The 21,714-nt window shown below is 42.2% G+C and overlaps 2 protein-coding genes across 2 annotated transcripts; both read right to left on the bottom strand.

Moving 5' to 3' along the window:
* Positions 1-8,197, bottom strand: LOC140259674 (solute carrier family 2, facilitated glucose transporter member 11-like). Its single transcript, XM_072351219.1, has 12 exons — positions 8,174-8,197; positions 7,078-7,176; positions 6,330-6,490; positions 5,387-5,511; positions 4,890-5,019; positions 4,146-4,294; positions 3,591-3,778; positions 2,738-2,848; positions 2,080-2,181; positions 1,101-1,176; positions 523-650; positions 1-207 (listed from the first exon to the last, which is right to left on the bottom strand). The coding sequence occupies exons 1-12, from the start codon at positions 8,195-8,197 to the stop codon at positions 1-3; spliced, it is 1,500 nt and encodes a 499-aa protein (XP_072207320.1).
* Positions 8,198-12,338: 4,141 nt separating this feature from the next.
* Positions 12,339-19,935, bottom strand: LOC140259491 (solute carrier family 2, facilitated glucose transporter member 11-like). Its single transcript, XM_072350892.1, has 12 exons — positions 19,912-19,935; positions 18,471-18,569; positions 17,337-17,497; positions 16,730-16,854; positions 16,373-16,502; positions 15,981-16,129; positions 15,238-15,425; positions 14,554-14,664; positions 14,160-14,261; positions 13,734-13,809; positions 13,277-13,404; positions 12,339-12,545 (listed from the first exon to the last, which is right to left on the bottom strand). Exons 1-12 carry the CDS (start codon positions 19,933-19,935, stop codon positions 12,339-12,341), a joined length of 1,500 nt encoding a protein of 499 aa, XP_072206993.1.
* Positions 19,936-21,714: the final 1,779 nt, after the last annotated feature.

Here is a 21,714-nt window from a genome sequence, read left to right on the forward strand (position 1 = left end):
TCAGAGCTTGGTGCAATATATCTTCTCTTCAGTCACGTTATTCTCTACAGTCTGATGCCTTTTCTTCTTGTATCTGCGTGTTTTGAATTCTTCTGTAATTTCAAAGGTTGACTTCCCTTTTGTTTCTGGGACGAACAGGTAGATGAGAACTGATGAAACTACCAGGACAGCAATAAAGATGAGGAAGCAAAAAGGACCAAGAGTCATCTGGAGATAAAAACAGAGTAAGATGAGTGACTTCCCTGGCAATACTTGCCCCTGTAGATTCATACACATTGTTGATTTGTCTCTAAGAAATGAGAAATCAATTTATTTTATCTTTTCACTCTATTCTTAAGGCAGCAGAGGCTGTCAGAACTCCAGATAAGTGTTTTATATGAATGGTCTCCAAGTGTCAGTGGTAACTAAAATTCACAGCTTTGGTCATCTACAAGAATTTCATCTTACTTCCTGTCCAGACAAGCCTAGAAAAACAGTTTAAATTGAGAGAGTCAAAGAGAAAATTTAAATCAAATTACATACAACAGCAAAGGGGAAAATCATTCCGGTGAAAGTGAGGCCTAGCCAAATGATGATTCCACCTATTACAAACGCAGAAGACCGTGCTGAGAGGGTGAAGATTTCATTCATGACAGATGAAACAGCTCCAGCTGGGGAAAAAAACAACAGCATAAAAAGCAATCAGAAACACTGCTGTGTGTTTTGTGGAGTTTGGGTTAACTACCCTCCTCAAACTGAATAAATGTTGTCACTCATCAAATCAAAGTAAAGTCAGACTACTGCAAGTTCATGTAAATCTAAGTAGCACAGCCACCTCTATCAGCATTCACCAACCAACTTCTCCTATAGTCCATGGAGAGAGATGGACATCCCTGAAATGTAGTTTCTCTCTACCTAGGATGTATGAAATATGGAAGTGAATGGTTCTAATGGCCTATTTCTCCCCTTTGCCTGTAGGTGCCGACTGGGTTCTGCTACCATGGCAATTCTGTTAGGTTTTAAAGGCATCTGTAGCCTTTAGTAGCCTCTAGTCTTTCCATGGCCTGTGTGTACTCCTGTGGTCTAAGTTTTACTGTTGCTGCTTATACCATTATACTCACCTGGTCCTACTCCATAGGCAATGATGAATAAAAAGATAAGAATAACATTGCAGTAACGCATCCAGAGGAACCGATCCTAGACAAAGGCAGAAGGAGGGATGAGAATAACAGTCTCAGAGCTGTAGCTGATCCAAACATACTGGAGAAGAGATGTTGATGAAAAAGCCCACAGTGCTGAGGAACAGAGTCTCACTAGAACTACTTATGTTTCTGTTCTGAATGCAGCAGAAGGCCAAAAGTAGCCTGCAGTGTCACACCTACAGAAGTGAGTTGGACTGTACCTTGCTCTGAAAAATAAGAAATGAATTCCAAGCTAGCTATAGCATGGGGAAAAGTGTAACTGATTCAACCTAATCGTCTTTTCCAATTAGACAACTTCAGAGAAATGTTTAAAACTTGTGAATCAGAAGATATGTGTGAACATAAAGGAGGCAATAGCTTGTGGGCTGAGACAAAGATTGAAATGCAGTGTAAACACTGGCAAATCTAAAGCTGTGCCGCTGGGTTCCTCTCTCCTTTCCACCACCCACCTTGGGGGTAGCCAGAGAGCTGCACTGTGTGTATGCAGCTGGATCATGTGCATCAAGGCTGGAAACTGGTAGTGGTAGGAAGTACCCACAACTTCTGTCACAGGGCACAGGGGATAGCAACCGGGAAAGGTGACAACAGAGATGTTATCTAGGGCTTTTAGGGGGCAGCAAAATGGCACAGGAAAGGCTCAGAGAGATCAGGCAGAGAGCTGGAGGAAAGCTATGCCTGACCGATAGTTTTAAAATATATTTTTTGCTGGCTGTTTGAAAGATTAGTTAAAGATGAAATACAAGACATGACAGATATAGGCCTTGCAAGAAGGGCTGTAAGTTTGTGTTCAGAAGATATTCTGACCTGCTCTTTTGGACGTCAGAACTAAGGCTGACTATGTGCTGTCCTGCACAAAGATTTCTGATGCAGGTCCACCCCTAGAGAGACATTTGCTTACACTCAGTAGAAGGCTTGTTTCAAGCAACACCAGTACCAGTGCCATCAACAAATAACCACCCCACAGGAGTATCCGGCGTCCAAAACGATCAATAATGGAGCTCTGAGAAGCAAAGAAAAAACATACATCACTCAGGGCATGGCCAAGTCTAGCTGTGAGCCTTCTAACAGTTTAGATATTCTTCTTCAGTTCTCTTTACTTAAGAAAACACAAATCATGTTAGTAGCAAGTTAGTTATTTTATGGAATTCCTTCTGGTCTCTCCAGTGCCATGAATTACCCTTGCTGCCCAAACGCTGCAGCAACTTTTTCATCAACACTGTAATCAATGGAAGCATGTTAAGATTCCATTCAAATAAATAATTAGATACATCAGTGAATGGAAGTAAGCATGCATCTTTATCTTTGAATGATATTTAATTTATATTTGTATGAATAAGATAAGGATTTTTATAAGAAATTATGATGGGAAGGAATATGTAAAAGATGGGAAGAAATTTGGCAGAGACATTAACAACCACTTCACAGGTTTATGTGTTGCCACAGGAAATATCTTAAACTCACCAAATGAAGATAAGGAAGTATGGAAATATAGACTTAAATCACACGAGGAAGAATAGATCTAAATCAATCTAAAGTCCCATCACAATCTGACTTACACAGAAGATGACGGAGATGAGCTCAGAGACTGCAACTCCTAGAGCTACGTATGGGATTATGCTTTCATGGAGGTTGGCTGTCTGAAAAATTTCCGATGTGTAGAAAGTGATCTGGGAAATAAGAAGCATTGTAAAAATGAAGCATGGTCAATGGATGCGGTATGTTCTTATCCTGCATCACTTAGACCTAGATTTGTCATCACTGCGATAGCAATAGTATAATACTGGGGCTTATTGGAGGTGATGTAATAGTTTATTCTGTGGCCTTTTTGCAGTTATTCAGAAGAAGGTGCTCCTGCTGGTCTGAGCACCTTTCCCCTGTCAACAATGGACAGAAATAACTTCTCTGCCCACATTGCCAGGCAGTGCCATGAACAGAGAGTCCAGCAATGTCACAGTCCAGCAATATCACAGTACATACAGCTTGCATTGAAAGACTCACAAGGAAAGTGATAGAAATGACACCTTGGGGAAAGCCTTTTACTGTACTGGGCTCAGCCACCTTATATACATAAACAACTGAGAGGAAATATCTTAATGGATAAATCTGCATTATGAAATGGAATGAAAACTAAATGGCAATAGCTCATCTGCTACCGTAAAGGTCAAAGAAAATGAATCTGTGAACTGCAGAAATCTTCAGTGTATTTATAACCATTTCTCATACAGAATATTTGAAGATAGAACCAGGAGAATGAAAGCAGGAATTTCTGCTGAACTGGATCTTTTGTATTCCCAGCCTGGAAGTTCCCATAAAGGTATGAAGAATACTGGTGGTGATACAACAGGGCTTCCAGAGGAAAGTGACAAGGTGGAATTACAGTGATTTGGTTGGTTATAGGCTGTACTCAACTGCACTCAGGCCACAGAGCTGTAGACTCAGTAGAAGTAGGAGCATGGTACACAGCTGTGGATGCACAGACGGTTCTTTCAGCACCTCTAGGACATTCATTATTTTGGTGCCTTTTGTTACAGCCTTTTCCTTCATCATGTCATCAAATTCTGTGTGATAATTTTCTTCTCCCCAGAGTTGCTTCATGGCTACAGAAGGGACAGAATGAAGCATATTCTTCCGTCACACAATGTACTGATCGCTTACAGTTGAGTTCATGCCTCGATTCATCAGTCACTGAGAACAGAACTAGAACATTACTTACTGGAACCTGCTGAGACTCTTCTGGAAAATGGCTTTCAACTTTTGTACTGTATAAGGATAGACCTTAAATAATTCTGACAAATGCTCTTTTTCTTGAGCAATATAATTCTGTGCTATGATCTTTGCAAGATATTTCATCATATCTTATGAGGAAATCTGTAGCTGTCCAGTAGAAAAACCAATTACCTCTATTCAGTTCAATTTCCCAGGAGTTACAGTCTAACAAATTAGGGATCAAAAATTTTACCTTACCTTTCAAGCAACCATCCTTGTCTCCTTTTTGCAGAAAGAGATACGGAGGAGACTCAGGAAAGAAGGGCAAAAAGAGCAGTTGGATCAATGCCACAAAGCCAGAAAAGGATAATAGCACATTCCATGTGTCTTCAGTTCCTAAAAGATCTCTGTGAAGGCATACAAGAGTGGATTTATAGTCCAGTAGAGTTACTTTTTATAATTAGCTTGGTATTTTCTGGATCCTAGACTGGCAAACTATGTATACATACAGCTGTAAAGAATAAACTGAAATAAAATATAACTAGACTAGGGAAAGGAAAAAAAGCCTGATATCTTTGTTCCACTGCAAGACTGAGATTTTTCTCATAATTTGAGGAACATCAGTGGAGCTTGAATATTCTCACAACAGATCTCTGAACAAATACAGTAATTCTGCTTGAGGATATGAAGAAATCAGCAGAGCTCTCAGGTCTCATGGGCCTATTAAGCTTAAATATACATCTATAATTTGTTCTTATTAACTTCAGCAGAGAGAGTGCACCTTCACAGATGAATTTAATGCTTCTCCGAGAATTGTCTTCCTCTCCTCAGTGACTGACAAGGGAACCTCAGTGACTGGAATGGGGCAGACATTTCCTTTTTGACAGCAATAGTTAAGTGAAGCACAACCCCACCTTCTGTGTGTGTCAGTTTCTAGGACTGGACTTTCCTGCCACACAGAAGACAAATAGAAAATAGGACCAGAAGGAGCAGCACAAGTACCGTAATCCAAGAACTCTTGCTACAGCTTTTCCTAGTGCAAGAAATACAGAGGAGGTCACATTTACAAAGCCACGCAACTTCTTAGGTGAGATCTCTCCTGCATACTGAATATGGGCATTCATATGTACTCCTAAAAGGAAGACAAAGGAGAACTGAAGCTATAGAAAACAAGAGAGTCCCTTTTTATTTCACCTGCTTCAATATAAGTACTGTAAAATTGTACGTCCTTCTTAGCTAATCCATCTAATATCTTTCTCAGTAAGAGCTCTTGAAGGCAAAGGACAGCTCATCATTATAATGTCCCTGCCCAGTGAACACACCACACTTTGCAATGGGCTTGAGCAGTCTGCTGCCTCAACATGAGGTGTGATCTTACCTTTTCCCAATCTGTTCCTTGTTCCACTGGGGTTACTGTGCATGCCTGGGTACTCCTAGCAGGAAGATTTCTGTATCACCCCTAAGAATTCACATTAACATGGAGTAGTGGGGAGTCCTACCAGCACAGATGCCCTCGAGGAAGCGCCCAATCAGGATCATCTCAAAGGATTTGGCTCTCCTACTGAAGCCAGTGTTCAGTGTGGCTATTATTAGGACCACATCATTGATGAGCAGACATTTCTTCCTACAAAAGCAAACAACATGTTGGCATGATTCATATTTTCTTCTTCATCATTAACTAATTTCTGCCTGTGCTTGTCATGGATCTAAGCCATGATCATTTTAAAATCCATTTCTTATTGGGCAATGATATCTGATTATGAAATGACATGATGTTCTCTCAAGAGGGTGGGAAGGGAGAAGTTAGGCTTCTCTTTTCTATGCTAGTGTTGTGTGAACCCACTTTGAGACTGAAAGAAATTCCTGCAAGGCAGAGACTGATAAGGAGTGGTCTTCACTTCTTTCCTTTGGGTCAGACTCCCATCCTGAACACTGAGCTGTCACCTGAACAAGGCAAATCTGGCGTTATGGAGACCTAGATTCACTGTCCATCTTCACCTAGAGAGTTTTGGCTTTGTCCTTTCTGGTCACACTCAAAAAGATGGTTCTGAATGTGATTTGACAGACTTCTGCTTGCGTTTGATGGAACCGTGACCATTCTTACAGATGAATGAACCTGCATGTTCTTGTAAGAGCTGCAATCAAAGTGTTGTTGGGGCATTATTGCTCAGTAAAGGCATTTCAGAGACTGATTCTCCACTAACATTCAGCAAAAATATAGGAATTGAATGGATTGAATGGCACAAAAACTGGTGAAAATGGAATCAGAAACAGTTGCATGTTCTCATCTGCCTGGCGTACCCAGGTGTAGTTACACACGCTGAGCAGAGCTAACATCGCACCAAGAGGGGGCAGTGAAAATTCTGACAGTCATGTTAGGTGAGTGAGGTTTAATTGCTTCCCTTGTGGCAGCATTAGTAAATTGTTGGGAAATACACTTACTTTCCATATTTTGCTGTCAGGTACCCGCTGCATAGACACCCTATCATTCCCCCTACGCAGTATGTAGACACAATGAGGGACCAGAATAATGTGAGAGTCTCCTGATGCAGCGCTGAACCATATCGCTCCAGCCAGGTTTCATTGATAAACTTCTGAATGTACTGGGATAGAAAAAAAGTATTTATTCCCTGAGTGATTCTTCTGTATGTTTGCAACTTAAAAAAATAAATAGATTAATAGTTATTATTAAAATCAAAGATATAGGGCTTTTGTTTGCAAATTAGTATCAATATTATCCACAAATCCACTAAAATACAGATTATTGCTTATTCACACGATGGCTGTAAGCAGCTGCTTGGTCATTAGCACTGTGAGCAATGAAAACTGATAAGGAGGGGAAGATGTTACTGTACTGATGTTGAAAATAGCTGCTACTTTATTCTCCATAGTCTCTCCATTCAACTACAGATCACAGCAGGTACACTGCATGTTTTCCAGTTTTCTCAGCCTTTCTAACACTCAATGGAAAGCTGTCTTTGCAGTACAGCTCCTGAACAGTAAAGGTTGGGAAGGAGCTGGGGATAGACTCATATAGTAACATGTAAGAGGATATTAGGAGTATCTTCAAAATATAAACACAAAACACAAGCAAAAAACAGTTACAGAAACCAAAACCGAACAAGCAAGCAAGCAAACAAACAACAAACAACACCATTTACCAATATGATTTTATGAAAGGTTTGCTTACCGGAGAAGTATAATTGATCACAGACATCTGAAAGCCACCTAAGTGCGTTCCACCAATTCCTAGCACCAAAATCATTAGAAATAGCTTCCGGTATTGAACCTGCCAAAGATGATAAAAGACATCCAAAGTTCCTGATCCCAGCATGGCCTTCAGAACCATGACTTAATTCATGGGATCTTACACCTTTCCATTTCTGTGATTAAAAAGCCTTAATCACCACCACCATCATCATTATCACAACATAAAAACAAAACAAAGAAAAACAAAAGCAGGAAAAAATAAAATCCTTTCCTGAACATTAACAGCCTGGCAAGATGCAGTCGATAATTCCTTCAGTTTTGCCAGCCACAGATTTTTAATGATAAAAATAATAGAAGTGATAAATCATAAAAATCAATGAAAGCCTTTATCAACAGCTTGTGTTTGCTTTTGTACTGGTGCAACTACAACTTTCAGGATTTCCTTTTTCCCTTTAATTCTCAGGTGCTTTATTCACCTGTTTCTTGGGACTGATCAAGTTTGTTCTCTTAAAACTCTTATTTAAAATAAATATATATATATATATACACACATATATATACACAAATATGTATAAATAAATATAAATGTAAATATATATAAATATATATGTTTGTATATGTATATATTATCCCCATTGGAATCTGCATTTTCAGGGCTCCTACTTGAATGACTCCTATGCTGCCCATGATGTACACTGAATTTTAGAGCACCCGTCACAAGCATGTGTGTTTTCAGACATTTATCTGAACAGATGAATATCCTCAGACGTCCTTGAGATTGCCTGGCAATAGAGAAGAGGGTTTTTTCTTTTTCTTCTTTTCTGTATTACTGTTTTCACTGTTTTTCCCTTTCCTGGTTTCCAGGAAAGGTTTCTTCTCTTAAACCTCTTTTGTATTTGCCGTACACTTTCTGCACATGCTGTAGAGTCAGTGTTATTGCTGAGTCAGTGTTGTCCCCAGCATGTGCTCTGTTCTTTTCTGTTATAGCAAAGACTGCTTGATTCCCTATGCTGTAATCTTCAGAGATTCTGCAGCTGTCAGTGACTGGGCTAGAAGACAAGATTTTGGATACTCACCAGCTCTGAAAGGAAACCAGCCATTTCCCCTTGAATACCTGCCTGCTCTGGGAGCCCTTGTCAAGTCTGTCGGATGAGTGATATGTTTCCTATGCTTAGATTATAACAAGTTGGGATCATAGCGCAGAAGTTAAATTCTAACTACATGGCTTCTAGTGAATTATGTCCTACTCCATCACTGGCCAGGGTCTCTTCTTGCTGGTTTAATAATTCCAAGACTCAGATATGGCATGCTGATTACAACATTAGTAAATGTTTATCTTTGTATTGGGAGTGCTCCCCTTTACTTGCATTGCTAAAACGAATGTGGCTTTCTGCTTGGTAGGGATCAGGTGTGACAGGAGCACAGTGGAAGGGCTGCATCCATGCCACTTTGCCTTTTCCCTGACAGTGAGTGGCAGCTCAGCAGCACTGAGCCTGCTGTTTCACTGACATCGCAATCACTCTGTGTCTCCACACCTTCTGCCTGGGAGTCCTGTAGAACATCAATACACTGGAAGAACTTTAGCTGAATTCTTCTTTCCACATCATGAAATCTTCATTACTTCCACATCAGCTGTAGTTACGCATTTTGTTCCTTCACCTCTTAGCACAGACTCCTCAAATGTTCTCCCTTGAAAAACCCCAGAATCCACCCTTCTCTTCCATTATAACTGCAGAAATCCCTGTCTTTACTTAGATTTTCTCTTGCTTCTTACAAATTCTTACTCTCAAACTCCAGTCACATTTATGCTGCCCTCCTTCAGCCAAAGATTTTTGCTGCCACAGAGAAGTGCAGTCAGATGACACAGCTGCCCCCTGGCCTCTCCGACCTCCTGCTGGAGGGGATGCAGATCTACCTCCTAGCATCACACCAGGACTGTACCCAGCAGAGCATCTCAGGTCTGGCAGTCGCAAACAGCATTTATAGGCAGAAGCTCAAGATCTGGATACACGAGCAGTGAATCTTTACTCATGCATCTCCCAGGCTGCAGCATTGAACAATGGGACTTCGTGGTCAGGACTTTATGTTTATTCATTCCATGTATTCATAGAGTTCCCTTCTGAGCTCCTGAAAACTTTTGCTGTCCTGAAGTTTGGTGGCAGGAAGATTCAATTAGATACCCAAACAGTGTTGCTTCCTGCCAGAGTGCCCTAAAAGCTGGTTTTAAAATCATGACTGCTTTCTTTTGCTGTTTTGCACATTTTACTTTCCTTGTAACTTGTTTCCTTTGTCACATTTGGATGTTGTATCTCAGTTTCCAGACCTTTTTGTGCTGTACTGTCCCTTGCAGGTCCCTTTCCCTCTCAAGAGGATTCTACCAGGCTAACAGCAAATGTGACAGAGTCAGATGCCAGAGTTCAGGCTCTGAAGAGTGAACCTGAATGAATCTGAGGGAAATGGGGACTTGTTCTTTGAGCCGAGGGTGGGAGGCTTGACTGCTGGAAGGAGAGGTCACATGGCTGGAACTTTCTGGAGGTTTAAAACACCCTGTTTGTGGCCAGATTATGGCATCTGGTTGAACTAACTGTTCCCAGCAGAGCCTTGCTCTTCTTCCTCTCACAGTCTGTATTTCTCCCAGAATACTCATGCAATTGTCATTTCTATCTGTCCCCTCACCTTCGTTCAGTGCTTTAATATGGAAAAAGCAAGACTTTAATGTCTAGTATAGTTCCTATTCATTTCCCTATGGAAGAGGAAGGAATGAGCCTTTTCACCTAAGATTAGTGCTTATTCCAGACCTGACACACTTCTGTGATCCTAGAAATCAAATGCATACACTGCTGATTCACAAGTACTTATTTAACCTTTATTCACCATCCATGCTAGTTTAAGGCAGCATTAATGATTAACCATGCTTCCCCTCTTACAGACAGTTTGTACTAGTAGGGGGGAAGAAGGGAAAAAGTCAGGCATGGTGAGCGAGATCATGCTGTAGAAAGATGCATGTGAGGAAATGAGTTCTTAGCCTCTTGTAGGACACAAAAACATTCCTCACTGCAAACCAGTAAGGCTGAGAAACACCAGACCAAGTTAAGGTATTACTTAACACTTTCTCTTCAAAGGCAGCAGCTCCCCCAGACCTCCTGCTCCACCATGGGCCTCTCCTGAACTACTGTTCAGCATCTGGAGCACCTCCTGCCCTCCTTCTGCACTGACCCTGATGGCTGCAGGTCTGTTTCTGTCATATTTTCTCATTCCTCTCTCCCGACTGCTGTTGTGCAGCATTTTTACCCTTCTTAAATCTGCTGTCACTAAGGCATCATCAGCATTGCTCAGTGGCACAGCTCTGGCCAGCAGCAGGTCCCTTTTGGAGCCAGCTGACTGGCTGTTTTAAAACTTGGGGCAGCTTCTGGGCTCACAGAGGCCACCCTTGCAGCCTCCCCACCACCCAAAGCTTGCCATGTAAACCTAATACAGCTGTGAAGCTCCTGGCACTGCTACAAATATTGCTAGAGGGTGGTGTGATGATCAAACAGCAGATTAGGCCTGCAAAAGAAACTGCCCCTCAACATTTAGATCCTTTTGCAAATGTTATTGCATTGTACAGCATCTGCAACAGCCAGTGGTGAAGGTCTCATTTCCAGAACAAAAGCTCACCCTGATCAAACAGTCCCAGAGATGGGCATTCTTCTGGCCCTGACTCTTGAATCAGTGAAAGCCAAACACTGGTGTGATCGGTGGGATGTGTTTGCCAAGTTGCTGCATTTTTATTTTCATGTCAGTAAACTGCAAAGCACAACAAGCAAATGTGTTTCACATTGTATAGCAATGAATAGAAAAGTGAGTCCCTTTCCCCATATTTTGTAGTGAGAATGTGGAGCATTTAGAGACCTAGAAAGATGAGCAAACACTCAGACACAGGTTGGGTTCTCTAGCAGAGGCACCACTCTTTGTTTCATCAATACCAGAGATGTGGGAACTGAAACCCACTGAAACTCAGTGTCTCTTCTCTCTGACATGAAACATCTCCAGGATGAAGGCATGCTCCAATATTATTGCTGATGGTGTGGGAGTTCCTGCCTACTGTAGATTAGCCTACTTAGGCTTTCCTGCAGTTCTGCTTTCTTTGCTCATGCTTTCCTTCAGTAATGGTCTATCCTTGTACATCCAAGTAGAAGAATCTCAGAAATCTAAATAATATACGTGATTCTGGCTAGAGATGGCAGGTTATGCTTCGATGCTTCTCTAACATAGTGTTTCCTTTACTCCTTTACACTTTTCTCCTTCAGATGTACCAATGATTTCCCTCCAAAAAGTTAAAAAGGATTAAAACCATCCTGCAGCTCACAGAAACCTGGTTGCAAGCAGCTCAAGAACGTCCTAGTTGACCCAGGACTGCATGCTTGCTCTCAAGTCTAATTGTATGAGGGGGAAACAACTGCATAGCACTTATGTCTGCTGACAGGAATGGTACTCTTCCTCCACTGGTTCAAAGAGCAAAACACTTCATCTGGATTGAAGCTCTTCTCTTGGAAAGCTCAGCAGCACCATCTTGTAAATAGTAGCAAGTAATTTTGATGTGAAAGGCTCTATCTTCATTTTCCTCCTTTTCACAAGTGTGCTGTATGTCTGAGCCTTCCACACTCACGTTGTCCAACAATACTGAAGCCCTGATTTTGATAAGAAAAATAGCTGATCCTGTGTTTACACAGGATGCTAACAGTTAGCATCAGTTTACACAGATGCTAACTTGTAGAGAGTGACAATACTCCTTCCTTCCTTCCTTCCTTCCTTCCTTCCTTCCTTCCTTCCTTCCTTCCTTCCTTCCTTCCTTCCTTCCTTCCTTCCTTCCTTCCTTCCTTCCTTCCTTCCTTCCTTCCTTCCTTCCTTCCTTCCTTCCTTCCTTCCTTCCTTCCTTCCTTCCTTCCTTCCTTCCTTCCTTCCTTCCTTCCTTCCTTCCTTCCTTCCTTCCTTCCTTCCTTCCTTCCTTCCTTCCTTCCTCTCTCTCTCTCTCTCTGTGTCTTTCTCTTTCTCTTTCTTCCCTTCTTTTTGTGCTGAGCATTTCATTTTTTTTATTGCAGTTGGAGAGAACCACCAAGGTCATCCTGCACACTGCACAGCAGGCCGCTACTTTTTAATATGCATTGGTACTGTCTGGGAGCAATAGAATCTCTTTTGTTTAGTGATGTTTCTGGGTGCAACAGTAATAAAAGAACAGAATTTGGAGTGGAGAGTTTGTTACTAAAGTCTAGTAACAATTGTCAGTGAGCAGTTATTCTGCTGCAGGGCGTCCTGTCCCTTCTTTCCGCGGTAGTTCAGGCGGTTGAACTCCTCCATGATCTGCAGCATGGTCTTTCCTTTAGTCTCTGGCACTACCAGGTAGACAAAGATAGCCATGGACAGACAGTATGCCAGGAAAATGATGAAACAAAAACTACCAAGGCCTTCCTGTGGGAAAAGAAAGAGGGAAAATTAGTTCATAGAAATTGATCTAGATATCTTTCTCTTATGATATGGTGTTCCTGTTCTTGTATTCACTGAAACACTTCACCAGGGACTTAGCTGATGCTTGCTGACACTTTTGGGCCAGCACTGAGGTGTAAGGTGAGCTAATTCTCTGCTACTGTTGTAAGGAGGGAAGCTGTATTATCAGCAGATATTGAATCTCACTACTGACAACTCAGAGTGGTGCTGAGCTGCACTTCAGTCACTTTTCCTTTCTTCTCCATCCTTCCCAACACAATATGTGTTAGCTCTTTCCCTCCTTGCACAGTTCCCAGGCTGCACAGGCTTCAGTTTCCCTGCTAATTCTCAGTGCTGGGTGAGATCTCTGGGAGAAGTACGGGTGGATCCATTTTCACATTAACCCCAAAGGAGATGTATCTACAGGGCAAGGAGGGAAAGGAAGGGGGCTCCTTGTGACATTCAGATGATTTCTGACTGTGTCAGTGTTCCTGCTGCCCTTTCCATGTTTTCCAGAGTTACTCTGTGTACAGATAGCAGCATTTTGTGGTTTTCCTACACTTTCATTACACCTCTGGGTAAAAAGCAAGAGGCCATCCAAGCTATGGTTAATCCTGGTTGTCTATTGCACAGAGCTGGAAAAGGGAAGTAATCTCTGGGTTGAAGAAAAATGTAGCCTCCAAACTGAAAATTCTAAAACACCTTTCTTTGCTTACCACAAGGAAAGGGAATAACAGTCCAAGAAAGAAGAGCTGAATCCAGTTTGAAGCACCATTAAAAGCATAAGCAGCTGGTCTGTATGACTGAATAAATATTTCTGTGGGCAGGGGACATAATACTCCAGCTGAAAAAATGTTGGAGAAAAAAAGAAAAAAAATAAGAAATGTTACTTGATGTTTCTGTAACTCATCCTTCATGTGGCTGTAGAAGTTGGTAGTTTTATCTGAGCTAGGCATGCTTGAAATGCTGCTTGATTCTTCAGGAGAAAGACAAGTAGAAATGCAATATGAAAGGGAGCTCTAACTCCTACCACAGTATCGAGGGATCTAGGACTGGGAACATCTACTCCTCACTGAAGAGCAAGAATTCATGTTGTATAGCAGCTATACCTCTCCTAAGAGCTGCTGTGAGGAAGCCAAGGTATATGAAAACATTCCAGTATAAAACACCAACCTGGCCCAAGTCCAAAGCTCATGATGAAGATAAAAATGAGTGCAGCAGAACAATATGGTATCCAGGAGAAAAAGTCCTATGATAGGAAACAAAAATCAAATCAGAAATAGAAATTTCATTGATCCAGCTCCATTAGAAACAGGGTCAGTCTTCATTACTACACAGTATCACATACATCTGTGTTCTCAACTTCCACACACTTCACAAGGAGACAGCGTTGGCAGTGATTATACTTGTAGAAAGATAATGACTTTAATTTGCATGTATGTGGCTGGAAACAGACTGCTGCTAGTATGGCGACTGCTGCAACAATACTTCTACTTCATCTAAAAAGTTATTTGGGGGAAGAGAAACAGTACTGATGTCTGCCATGTAACAGAACACAAGGATGTGATGCTTGGCCCAGATGCATAAGTTAGGTCTTACCTGTAGAGCAAGTGTGACAGTGAGAAGTCCTAAGGCCAAGGCCATAGCAGTGTAGGTTTTCCATAGCAGTGCCTTCCTCCCAGCACGGTCCACGAGGAAGCCCTGCAAACAGGAGCACCTGCTGTCAGAGCTCAGGACAGGTCTCACAGGAGTGGGCAAGCTGCTCAGCAGCTGCCTTCAGCAGCCAGGCAGGGGATCTGCAGGGAGCTGGCCCTAGGAAGTACCCCCTACTTGTCCTACTGGCAAGTGAGATGGTGGTGTGTGATCAGTACAAAGTACTCCTGTTGGTCTGCTGAAGGGGGCTGATTCCTGGATCTCCATTTGCAGTAGTTTCTAAAGGTTGAAATGAAGCAGACACTGCAGCAGAATGAAATTCAGCTGAAGATCCACTTACACACAGAGCTGTGGTGAGGATCTCAGTGATCCCAACTCCCAGGGAGACATAGCGGGTTTGGGCAGGGGAGAGCCCAACGTTTAAGAAGACGTTGTATGCATAAAAGTAAACCTGGAAAGAATAGAAATGTGTGAATTTTGCACTCTTGATCACGTGTACATTGGCTTCTGCCTTTTTTGTCAGATAACAACTAATTAGGGCTTAAGTAAAGAGACAATGTTCTTGATTTTGGCAACTAATCCTCAGTGTTTTTACAAGGCTCATTTGTGCAGATGAGCTTTTACCATCAGCTCTGCTTCTAACTCAGTAACAAAGATATTCTTACTTTCAGCACTAGCTCCTTTCACAAGTTTTAATGTCTCATGTGCAGGACACAGAGCACATACAAATTTTGACAGTACTTACTAAGTAATCAGTTTAGTCACCATTTTTCTGAATGTAAGTACTCCTAACACTGAATGTAAGTACTCCTAACACATAAGAAATCCCATTTTAACATTGTGACCCTTGCTAAACCACAGTTGTCAACTTAGCTCACAAACACCCATGGGAATGATTTATAACAAATGCTAACAACTTCCCACCTCACAGCCATTGCTCCAATCAGCATTTTACTCTTTGCAGAACACTTCTTGCCAAGAAACTGTGAACAGTGTGCAAAGCAGAGAAAAGCAGCAGACATACCACATTGACTCCAATTAGCTGCATGCATGAGGAGACAAGAAAGAGAGTGATGAACTGCCAACGGACAGATTTGTCACGAATAAGATCACAGACACTCTTAGATTTCTCCCCACGGATGGCTTCTTGCTCTGCAGTCATGTCATCCACTTCAGCCATGTAGTCACCATCGCCCCAGAGCTGCTTCACAGCTGCAGGGAGAGGAGGAGATGATGACTCTGTGCCCAAGCTCACCAGCACACATGAATGCAGAGGATTGCTTCCTGCCTTACAGAGTGCCCTATTAAAGCATCAGGGTCTCTGCTTGTCTGAATTTCCTATAGATCTGGGTTCAGCTTATACCCAAATCCAATTCATTCCTATCTATTCTTACCTATAAATCTCAATCACGACCTCACCATTGACCAGCAGTTATTTACAGTATTCCCATATAGGAGAGGTTTAAGTTTTTATCAGTCCTTCCCTGAATTCCCTCCTGCTGAAGGTACAGTTCTACTGCACACACCAAACCAGAGACAATCCCTATGATTAAAAATAACTCTACAGCCAAAGAGTTCTCTCTCTTTACACCCAAAGAAGCCATAATGGCTGTTTCTCTGCTTATGTTAGCAGCTGCCATTAGGGTCACTGAAGACCTGGAATGCTCACAGATACGGACAGAGCATCCAATCATTACACAGAGCCAGAAGGCAGTTTCCAGGCTCTGGCTGCTAAGAGCACAAATGCTTTGTGACCTGTTTCCTTACCTTTGATGCAACCCTCCTTGTCCTTTCTGTCAATGAGCAGGTAGCGGGGAGAGTCTGGGAAGAAGGGGAGGGTGAGCAGCTGAATGAGAGCAGGAATGGCATTTGCTGCCATGAGAACGGGCCACAGAGATTCTACTCCCAGAACTTCTCTGAAACAAAAGAGTTAAATTGTCTGTATTTTGATCTGCGTTTGCTAGGGAGCAGCATCATTCATCAGTCTCAACCATTTATATGCTTTCTGTTTTCCATTCAGTTGAGAATTTGTGATGAGACAGTTTGGTCTGGCTGCACACGTCAGTACACCTACAAACAGTTGTTCATTTGCTTATCTGTAGGCATTTATTGACATATGCATAAATTTTAATAACAGAAGAAAATGAAACAGCTCTTACCTGAGACCCAGAGCAAATCCTGCAAACTTTCCCACAGCAATGGAAGTGGAAGCAGTAATGGCAATCACCCCACGCAGCTTCTGTGGGGCACATTCCCCCGCATACATGATATGGATATTCAGACCTAAACCTTCAGTGACAAATGACCATCAGACAGGGCACTGCTTTTCACATGGATTGGATATGGAGGTAAAAGAATGAGAACTTGACCTCCCATACACAGTTCATTCAATTCTGTTCGTGTTTTCTTACTTAGTAAAAAAATGCACTCAGTAATCAGGCACAAGGTAAAACCTTGTGACTCTCAGCTACTGTTCTCCCAGGTTTCTAACACCACATGTGGGAATACAAATTTACCTGCACACACTCCAGCAAATAATCTCCCAATGATGATCATTTCAAAGGACCCAGACAGCCGACTGAGTGCCATGAGAGTTGCGCTCAACAGAGCAGGGATGTTGGCAAGCAGCATGGACTTCTTCCTGGAATTAGTTTAAATCAGTACAAGCATAAGTACTGTCCATATGTCATTCCTGGCCAGACAGAAGTGATGTAACTTGTACAATGGTTAAAGAGCTGCAGTGAAGTAAATGGGAAACTGGAAAATGTTGTCCTGAACTGAAATGTTAGTTGGAGCTTTTGACGCCTACAGCACTTCTTGTGTGTTGGAGCTAATATCTACCTTGAAGAACACGCTTTGTGAGATGCTTTTTGTGAAATTCAGATGATTTCTCTGGTCTGGATTGGCTTTGCAATTTACAAGGAACAGGGTATTTTCCTTGTGATCATTGGCAGCTTTTTGCTATTCTGTTTCTTCAATGATCTTTATAAGAAGTGGCTCTAGGCTACTCACAGGACCTCTTCACAAGCAGTGAAGACACAGACATATGCCTTCACCCAGACAAAATCACTTGTATTGCATGTATGAGTGCAAAAAGAAAACTAATGCAATCATTATTCCTACCTTCCAAATGTAACAGACAGGTATCTGACAGATATGGAGCCCAGGAGCCCACCAATGGTGTAAACGGACACAATGAAGGACCACATCAAAGTGATTATCTCTTCACTGGGAGAAGATCCATATCTCTTCAGCCAGGTCTCACGTATGAAACTTTGGATGTACTTTACAAGAAAAACAGAAACCAATGGACTCAATCAACATGTTTCCTGATAACTGCACCTTTCTTATTTTCTCTTTCCCACCTATCTGCCTTGTCTGATACATTCCTGTCAGTCCCCTGGCTGAAATCTAAACCCCAGTAAAACGAGAAGGAATTTTGCCACTTACATAAGCAGAGCCCATGTTTTAGAAACACGGCGTAATAAATCATAGTAAATATCAATACTAAATATCAACAGCAAATGCCACTAAGAGAAGTGCAAGATGATCTTCTGTTCACATGCTAGAGCATGGTTTGTTACACAGTTTTCCCCTTCAGTCCCACTGGTTCCATGTTTACTTTCTGCATCCTGCCTGCTGCTTTGGATGAAGTCTGGATTTGACTTAAATTGCCTTCAGTGAGGTCAGCATTTGTCTCCTGTTGTGTATCATTCTGCGATCTCTCTAACCTACTGTTGATAACCTCACAGTTTCCTCTTTCGGGATAAGGGTTCCCAGTATGGTGACACTATGACCTCAGTTTCCTCAGCACTATTTGAGCTGACAAACACCTCTCCTTTTTCAGCTGCAGGTATCAGTGCTGACCTGAGCTCCAGAGCTCCACTCCTTCCCTGTCCTGTTTTGCCTTACAGGTGTTCACACAGAACTGGTGTGCATAGCCGAGGACCTGGAACAAAGGACTCCAGGAACTCTGTGGACAGGAGAGTTTCTTGTGAACAATCCAAGTCAGTAATGGAAAACCACCTGGCTATAGATAACCCTCATCCTCCCCTTTCCCTATTCTGTGGCATCAGACAGAAGTTAGAAACAATGAAACACAAGAGCGATGGCAGCTGCTCTGAGAATCAGGCAACCACAAAAAGTCTAGCTTTGAGTGCAAAAGGAAAGAACTGAGTGATTGCAGATAGAGGGAGGAATGCATGAGGACACTGAAATCCATGCTGGGAGCTCAATCACTGAGCTGTCGGTGCTTACCTCAGCAGGAGAGCTGATAATGGAGATCTGCAACCCATACTGGAAAGCTCCACCAATGCCCAGGACAAAAGCCAGAAGGAAGAGATTATAGCTCATTTTCTGGCAGGGAGAAAAATCAGCAGAGAAGGCTGTTCAGACATGCCCCCAGATGTCCTGTTCTGCTCATGGGGAGGGACACTTGGAGGTAGTGCAGTAGAAGTCCACAGCAGCTAAAGCACAGGACAGTAACACATTAGTAGAAAGTAGAAGCGAATCTTGTAGCTCTCTCCCAGAGCAGGTTTTACACCTCAGTGCTTCTGTCTTCAGCTTTGTCAACTTAATCTGCTTAGAATCTCTAGTTGTGGGAGCATGGTACAACGTGCAAGCATCATGCACACGCTTTCCTTTTATTTGTTCCTCCTCCTCCTCTTTTCCCATTTGTTATCTCTCCTAAGTGAATATTTTGCTCAGTAGCTTGGCTGAGACTACATAAATATTTGGAGCTTGGAGGGCATTCCTGGTTTCATAGTTATTCACTCTGTTTTAGAAATGTATCTGATAGGCTTAAGCATAGCCCCAGTGTAGTACTGTGCTACGTGAGTACCCCATCCCTCCCACTCCCCTGTTACTGGGTGTACCAGTGCTTTCTGCACAGCAATGACGAGATGGTGCTGCACTTTTATCTCTGGAACAAATCGTATTCAAAGGCAATGCTGAGCCATAACTGGCAAACATTTACAGGCTGATTTCTAATCAGATAAATGCCATTGTTTCAATAAGCATCAAATTTATCCATGTCGCATCACTGTTGGCTTCAGAGGAATTAGTTCTGAATCTGTTTGGTATTTGGCACATTCGTATATTAAATGATGACAGTCTTATCTACTTATCTTGTGCTTATCAAAGCACTAGGAGGAAGTGAGAGCTGTGGTCTCTACCACTACACACATGCTTACAGAAGATGCCACATATCAGCATGAACCTCACCACGAGCCAAAAAATAAAAGCAGTAAATCCTGTTCTAAGTCCAAAGTTTGCATCTGCAGCAAATTTCTGACTGTTATCCTGATTCTGTATTGTAACATCATTACTTGTTTGTTTCTTTTCTTGGCTTCCTAATGCACCTTGGTATTTCTAACCCTTTATTCAGGAGGACTTTTTTCCATCTCCTGATCCTCCTCCATCTGTCAAATCATGTTTTGTTGCTCTGCTCTGAACTCCTTTGGTTTGTCACACATCAGGCATTAAATATAAAAGTGCTCTCGAATCCAGTTTTCTTTGCTTTTATAAAATATCTCCATATCTCTCAATTGTGATTTCATACTATTATTTGAAATGCATTTCATTCTGATTGATTTAACTTTCGGTACTTAATTTATGCAACAGGCCCTTTAGAATATCAGAAAGAAAACAAATCTGTATTGCAAAAATTCTGTTTGGGGTGAAAAAAGAAAACGCAGACCAACTTGCATGCAAAGGTAGTCATCTCAGCTTCCGGACTAGATCTTTCCTCATGCTTTCTTTGGACGCGTTGGGAAAAGGCAGGCTATATAGAGAGAAAACATGTCATTTCATTCTCTTTCATTGGTTACACTCCCTTTGGTTTGTCATAAAGTTCTTGCTATTTGTTTTGAAATGCTGCGTTGGTTACTGATGAAACCGCGAGTAATTTTGATGAGTTATGCATTCATGCCAGGTCAGCTGGGCAGAGAAACTCCAGCAAAAGGGCTGCAGGAGACAAGTAAAGGACAGTAAAGAGGCATTAATGGAAGCCAAAGTCCAGAGACTGACACAAACTAGAGCGGACTGGCTTGGACTCCCCAAAACGTGGTTTGGGTAATTAGTCATCTCATGAACGGAAAAGTTCCTGACTGTTACCTTGAGCCTCAACACAGTAAAGCTGTCTGAAGCCTTATTCAGAAACCTGACTAAGTGTGACTAAGCTTGTGCATTCATGCTTGAATTACGGGATCGGTCGATGCTTTAAGGCTACCGGTTCACTGCCTGAAATTCAAGTCTGTGTTCCTGTAATATGTTAAGTGCTAGGAAAGCTGAATGTCACTTTTAAATCCTGATGGTAACATAAATCAATTCAATCTTCACTTTTAGCTCTAGTTCTCAATTGACCTCTTTCTCTGGCAGTCTCCAGTGCATTTCTGCTGCAAGGCTTTTACGGGTGATTCAAACAGCTTAGGGGAAAGCATTTCAGCTGCTGAGTGGCTGCACTGGGCAGTGTCCATGCTGGGACTGTGCACGTCTTCAGTTTCTGGAAGAATCCAGGCTGGGCAGGTTGGGACCGGGCTGTGTGGGACCTGAGAGGCAGGTTATACAGCGGAGCACTCTGAGGATAGCAGCAGCAAGAACAGTGTTTCTCTGGTATGATGGTAATCAGTCAGTCCTACAGTGCTTGGGGATTTGATTTTTAAACCACCATGAGCCTCTGAGCATCACTTCAAGTCCATTTGTGCCCAGTGCTTCACTTCTTTAGAAAACTGACCTAAGCAATTGGTATATATTCTTTCTGTTAATGAAGGTATGTTAATTCAGTAATAAATAACTATCTTGTTAGATGCTTAAATTAAAATGCAACCAACTAGATCAATTAAAATGTAACCACTGTTTACCTTTGCTTAATCAGTCTAAAGACACCTGAATTCAGGCCATGGTTATAAAAAGAACTAATTGGAGCCGAGGTTTTCTGTTGCACAGTCTCAGTGCTGGGTCTGAATGCCTATCACTTGTGAGCAGACACGTGGTGTACAGCCAGCATCCTCTGCCCTGCAGAAAGCCAAGGAGTGCTGGCTCAATGTAGGAGCCATACAGGCAGCCCAGACGAGGACCTCAGGACATTGCATGGTTTCTCCAAACAAGTCTCCTTGAACCTGTGCTTTCCAGTGATTTGTGCCAGGCCTCTCCCTCCACCCAGGCATCTTCTCTCTCACCTTCTCTTCACTGCCTCATTTCCATCTCCCATCTTTTCTCTGATCCCCACCGAAGGACAGAATATTTTGGTATCATCATGATGGTACCAGCACTTTTTGCTTTGACTGTGTGCATTCATCAGGCCTCTTTCCATCAGGCCCTCACTGCCCTCTCCAGACTATATGAATGAGGAGTTCCTCTGACTATCCGAGCTTCCAGCTGTTTTGCTCCTGGTTGTCTTGTCTCAAAATCCAATTTGTCTCAAAATCTCAGTGTTGTCCAAGAGCAGAGATAGCTGCTATTGCCCACGTGTTTATGTGAATGACTTTTAAATAGCACCAAC

This window comes from Excalfactoria chinensis, chromosome 16, assembly GCF_039878825.1.
Source record: "Excalfactoria chinensis isolate bCotChi1 chromosome 16, bCotChi1.hap2, whole genome shotgun sequence".
NCBI lineage: Eukaryota > Metazoa > Chordata > Aves > Galliformes > Phasianidae > Excalfactoria > Excalfactoria chinensis.